Raw genomic sequence first — 6,000 nt, 5'->3', positions numbered from 1 at the left:
ATATCCTCTTTGAGGGGCATGTACCAGTGTTGGATACATGCATTTAATGCTGATTTGAGAGAACTACATGTAATTACATGTAACCAAAAAAATGCCCGAAGTAGAAGTGATTCCTTATAGAAAACGGATTGGCTACTCCCACGCATCCAACCAATGGCTGGTGGTTGGTGCTCCATGGGCCCCACCATGATGTATGTATTTCATCCATGCCGTCCATTTATTATTTTTAGACCATTTTATGGCATGAGACCAAAACTGACGTATATTCCAATCTCAAGTAGACCACATGACAGGAAAGAGTGTTTAATGAACTTCAACCATTAAAATTTTTTTAGGGGCCATAAAAGTTTTGGATCAAGCTGATATTTGGTTTTTTCCCTTCATCAGGGTCTGTATGACCTAATCAACAGATTGGATGTCAAATAAACAGTACAGTGGTCCTTAGGAAGGTTTTAATGGTGGATATCCAATCACTATTGTTTTCCTGTGGTGTGGTGCACCTGACATTTATATTCCTATCGTTTTTGGTATCAAGCCCTAAAACGATCTTTAAAAATGGATGAACAGAATGGATGAAGCACATACATCATGGTGGGGCCCACGGAGCACTGACCATCAGCCACGGCCCTGGTGGCAGGGTGAGTAGCCAATCCGTTCCCTTCCTTTTCATACTCACGTGTGGGGTTTTGGAAAAGAAATTCACCTGCAATCCAGGCAAAACGGCCTGGAAGCTTCATACAGGATAGTGTCCTTCTTCGAATGATCTGTTATATTAACTTTCATTTTGGATCGGAATCGATTTTCGTTCTCTCACTCTCTTTTCGGCAGATTCTGTTTTGAAGTTTTGGAATTCCACATCATTTCAGTTCTTCGTCCCTTGTTTGGATTTTTCACTTTCCCAGACAACCAATTCAAATAGGAATCGGATTTCCCTACAATGCGAATGAAAATCTCCCATTTCTTATACTTGTCATTCTCTTTCATAATTTTCTTCTTCGGCCATCTCACCACATCCGACCCTCAAGCCAATCTTCTAAACAAGGGCTACAGCCAATACAACGTTACGAGCCCCTCTGCCTTCATCTCCAACCTCAATTCCACACTCGCCGAACTCCGGTCCCAGCTCAACTCCAACCGATTCGCGATAGCTCAGCGTCCCGTTTACGCGCTCTTCCAATGCCGGGCGTATCTCTCCACTACGGACTGCATCGCTTGTTTCGACAAGGCCCAGTCGCAGATCCAGACCTGCTTGGCCGCCAACGGGGCCCGCGTTATCTACGACGGATGCTTCCTGAGATATGAGAGCAACGGATTCTTCGACCAGACGACGCTGCCAGGGAACGTTGGGCTGTGTGGGAACAAGACCACGGCGTCGGGAAGTAGCGGTTTCGTAGAGGCTATTGACGGGCTGTTGACGGATCTTAGTACGGCAGCGCCGAGGATGGAGGGGTATTTTACGGCGGCGAGGAGGGGAGGGGCAGGGGCTCCTATCGTGTACGGGGTGGCGCAGTGCGCACTGACGGTGAGTGAGGGAGGGTGTGAGCAATGCTTGAAGGTGGCGTATGGGAATGTCGAAGGATGTCCGCCGGATGCGGATGGGAGGGCTGTGGATGCTGGGTGCTTCTTAAGGTATTCCGACACGGCGTTTTTTAGCGACGACCAGGTGACGGATCTCACGCCTTTCTTGAGGACTGGTGAGTGGGTGTTGTCGAGTCTCGAGAGAACCTCGTTTTGGTACCTGGGGGTTTGGCAGTGAGCCGGGTTGGGCTGGGTGTGGGCCCAACCTAGCTCGATTTCAATCAGGTCTCGGCTCAGTCTGTTTAGTTGTTGGGCACATGGCTCTAAAAATCACTGACTCGACTTAAACTGGGCTGAAAAACTCAACTGGGTGAGATTTCAGGCTCTCTCTACATGTCTATTTCTTATGCATGTGTGGCCTGACAAAACCACAAAACACAAAACAGAATACTACAAACACAAGAAGAATGTTTGTGGTGAATTTTTCTGCCCTTAACTGAAAGCTTTCCTGTTCATAATATAGATATTCTACAGCAATCTAGTTTCCCAATTTAGGGGTCAGTTACATCAATCTAAATACCCAATTTAGGGGTCAATTACAGCAATTTACAGCAACAACAATTTACAGCAATCTAGATCCTTTATGTTAGGGGTCATATCGTTGACACCCCCCTCAAATTGATGTTGGAGAATCAAAGAGCATCAATTTGTTTACGAAGAACTGATGCCGAGCGCGAGGGAGAGGTTTGGTGAGAATATCCACAATTTGAAGACTTGTAGAAATGTGAGGAAGGGTAATGATTTTGTTTTCAAAAGCTTCGCGGATTGAGTGACAATCAACCTCTATATGTTTGGTACGCTCGTGAAAGACTGAATTTGTCACAATCTGAATAGCACTCGTGTTATCAGCATGCAGGGGAGTAGGGACAGCTTGTGCAAATCCCAGGTCAGAGAGCAAGCCACGCAACCAAGTAATTTCGGAACAGGCGGAGGACATAGCACGATATTCAGCCTCAGTGGATGATTTGGAAACTCGATCTTGTTTCTTACACTTCCAGGAAATCAGTGCATTACCCAGATATATACACCATCCAGTAGTGGAGCGACGTGTATCGGGGGAGCTAGCCTAATCAGCATCACTATAAGTGACAAGTTGAAGAGGAGAACCCGAAGGAAAGAATAGCCCACGAGTAGGAGAACCAAGAAGATAGCGGATGATGCATCGAACTGCAACCATATGTAAATGCCGCGGTGAAGTCATGAATTGACTCACAAGATGAACAACGTATGAGATATCCAGCTGAGTAATCGTTAAGTAGACGAGGCTCCCAACTAGTCGCAGATATAATGTAAGGTCGGGAAGAAGATCACCATCATCTTGGCGAAATTTCACATTAACTTCCATAGGAGTATCAACCAGAACAGAGTCTTGTAAGCCAGCCAAGATAGTAATATCTCTGATGTACTTCTGCTGATTTAGGAAGAGGCCTTTGGCACCTTTATAAATTCCAAGCCCTAAGAAATAGGTGAGGGAGCCAAGATCTTTCATGTGAAAGGAGGAACGAAGGGAAGCTTGAAGTTGTTGAATCAATACACTATCACTACCGGTGATAATAATATCATCTACGTAGACAAGTAAAAGGATGATACCCAAAGATGTCTTGCGCAGGAATAGAGAATGATCATACTGGCTTTGCACAAAGGAGAGTTGAAGAAGTGTTTGTAGGAACTTTTCAAACCAAGCACAAGGGGCTTGTTTCAGCCCATACAATGAACGTTTCAAGCGACACACAGCGTTACCACTAGAACCAGAAATACCTGGGGGAGGGTGCATAAAGATTTCTTCTTTAAGATCCTCATGAAGAAAAGCATTTTTGACATCCATCTGGTGGAGGGTCCAATCCTGAGAAGCGGCAATAACGAGAATTATACGAACAGTGCTCATTTTGGCCATCGAGGCAAATGTTTCCTCGTAATCAATGCCATATTCCTGACGATTGCCAAGAGCCACAAGGCGAGCCTTATATCTGTCCAAGGATCCATCAGATTTTAGCTTAACAGTGTAAACCCATTTACAACCAATGGGCTTGATAGAGGGTGGACATGATATAATGTCTCAAGTATTATTGTTCTGTAAAGCATCGAGTTCCTCCTACATGGCTTCTTTCCAACATTCATGTTTCATAGCCTGGGAGTACGAATTAGGTATAGAAATCGAGGGCAAGGTAGCAACTAAAGATGTATGAGGAAAGATGTACCGATCAGGGGAGTAACCATAGTAATTAGGAGGATGAGAGAGGCGAGTGGACCGTCGAAGAAGAGCAGCCACTGTGTCAGATGCAGATGTCAGAGGTGACTCGTGAGGGGTTCCATTAGTAGAATCATCAAGCCTTTCTCGCCTTTCATACACAAAACCAGGTCTAAACCGTGTGATAGTGGGGGAAGGAGTAGACACATCCTCAAAGTCAGGTAAAAAGCATATAGGTGTAGAGTTGGAAAACTCCATATGAGAGGGAAAAAATATTTTTGTTCAAGAAAAATAACATTCCGAGAAGTTCGAATCCTATGAGTGATAGGATCGTAACATAGATAACCCTTTTGATTTGGAGCATAACCAAGAAAGACACACCGTACAGATTGGGCGGAGAGTTGGTGCGTTCGATGGGAGGGAGATGAATAAAGCAAACACAACCAAAAGGACGGAGATGGTTAGACTTAGGCGGCCTTGGATGAAGAAGAAAACACAAGGAGTGATGATGAAGATTAGAGGAAGGAAGGCGATTAATCAAGTACACAGTAATAGAGAGAGCCTCAACCCAAAATTGAGGTGGAACGGATGACTCAAGAAGCAAGGAATGAACCACATCAAGGGAGTGATGATTTTTCCTCTCGGTAACTCTATTTTGTTGAGGAGTGTATGGACAAGTCCGTTGAGAAATAATCCCCTTCTGTTGGAGAAAATCCTAGAATTTGTTGGACATGTATTCCCCCCCTGAATAAGAACGGAGGATTTTGATGTTGGTAGAAAATTGGTTTTCAATTAAAGCTAAGTATTTTTGAAAGGCATGAAAAACTTCATATTTCCTCCTTAGAAAATATATCCATGTAAAGCGACTGTAGTCGTCAATGAAGGTAACGAAATACTTGAAATTAGCATGAGAGATCACTGGTGTAATCCCCCATACATCACTGTGAATTAAATTAAAATAATGAGTAGAAGGAGCATCATGAGTTGGAAATGGAAGACTTTTGCTCTTTCCCAATTTGCAACTAAAGCACTCAAAATCAACATCTTTAAGAGAAAATGGGATTTTATTATCCATCAAACTAGAATTTAATACAGAGAGAAGGGTCCTAGAATTTGGATGGCCTAACCGATTATGCCACAATTGACATTGACTCTTGACACAGGTACAAAATAGAGAGAGCACACTTGAATCCCTAGGTTGTGTATGGAAGCGAAGAGGGAAGAGTCGTCCACATTTAGGCCTCTTCGTGATTGTCTTCCTTGACACCTGATCTTGCACAATGCAACCAGAATGAGAGAAAGAGACATAACAATCAGTATCAACTAATTGCCCAATAGAAATAAGATTAGCAGATAATCCAGGCGAATAAAAAATATTTTGTAAGGATGGAGAAGAAGAGATATCACCGACGACGGTGATGGGAAGACAGTCCCTATTGGCGGTATGGACTTGCAAATTTCCATCATACTTTTTTACATTGACAAGATTGTCAGAGGAAAAAGTCATGTGATTCGAAACACCAGAGTCAAGAAACCACAAGTTAGAGAGAGATCGATGTTTACCAGTGAGACCAAGTGCAGAGAATGCAGATAAGATCATTTGCTGGACTGTTTCAGGTGTGAGAGAAGGTGCTGCTGATTGTGAAGGCATGGAGGCTGAAGCCATGGAGTCAGGACCTATATCATTCACAGAGGTATAAAAAGCTCGTGGATTGCGATTCTGAGGACGTTTCCAACATTTAGAAATGATGTGGCCCTTTCCTTTACAATAATTGCAAAATTTCTTTTGACACTGATTAACAATATGGCCAAACTCCTTACAATTGTAACATTAGACATTAACCATATTCTGAACCCATTGTTTTCCTTGTCCTGTGTATGCAACATTGAGAACATTGAGGGAACCTTCTTGTTGTTCCAAAGTTGCTTGAGTCAAGCAACGCTGCTCCTCCCTAAGGAGTTCATGTAGACAAATATCCAAGGATGGCAAAGGAGTCCTGATCATGATGTTGGAGCAAATATTTTCAAACTCATGTTGTAGTTTCATCAAAAAATGGTCTCGCTCAGTAGTTTGATGAATTGTTTGAATAGCTTCTAGAGCATTATTGGGGACTGATGCATACACGATGTCTGTATATTCAGTCCATAAATTGATAAAACCTGAATAATACTCCTAAATAGATATATTTCCTTAAGTATAGTTGGCGATTTCATACTCCAATTGAAATCTTCGA

At 43.1% G+C, this 6,000-nt stretch overlaps 1 protein-coding gene across 1 annotated transcript in view; it reads left to right on the top strand.

Annotated features, from left to right (window-relative positions):
- The first annotated feature begins 706 nt into the window (after positions 1-706).
- The window catches only part of LOC131242997 (cysteine-rich receptor-like protein kinase 2), a 50,163-nt gene continuing 44,869 nt past the window's right edge, over positions 707-6,000 (top strand). Inside the window, exon 1 of the mRNA XM_058242041.1 lies at positions 707-1,694. Coding sequence (XP_058098024.1) covers positions 938-1,694 — 757 coding nt within the window. The 5' untranslated portion in view covers positions 707-937. The remainder of the gene's footprint in view (positions 1,695-6,000) is intronic.

This window comes from Magnolia sinica, chromosome 4 (assembly GCF_029962835.1).
Source record: "Magnolia sinica isolate HGM2019 chromosome 4, MsV1, whole genome shotgun sequence".
Lineage (NCBI taxonomy): Eukaryota > Viridiplantae > Streptophyta > Magnoliopsida > Magnoliales > Magnoliaceae > Magnolia > Magnolia sinica.
Note: the sequence above shows the minus strand (reverse complement) of the source record. Positions and strands in the feature narration are given on the sequence as shown.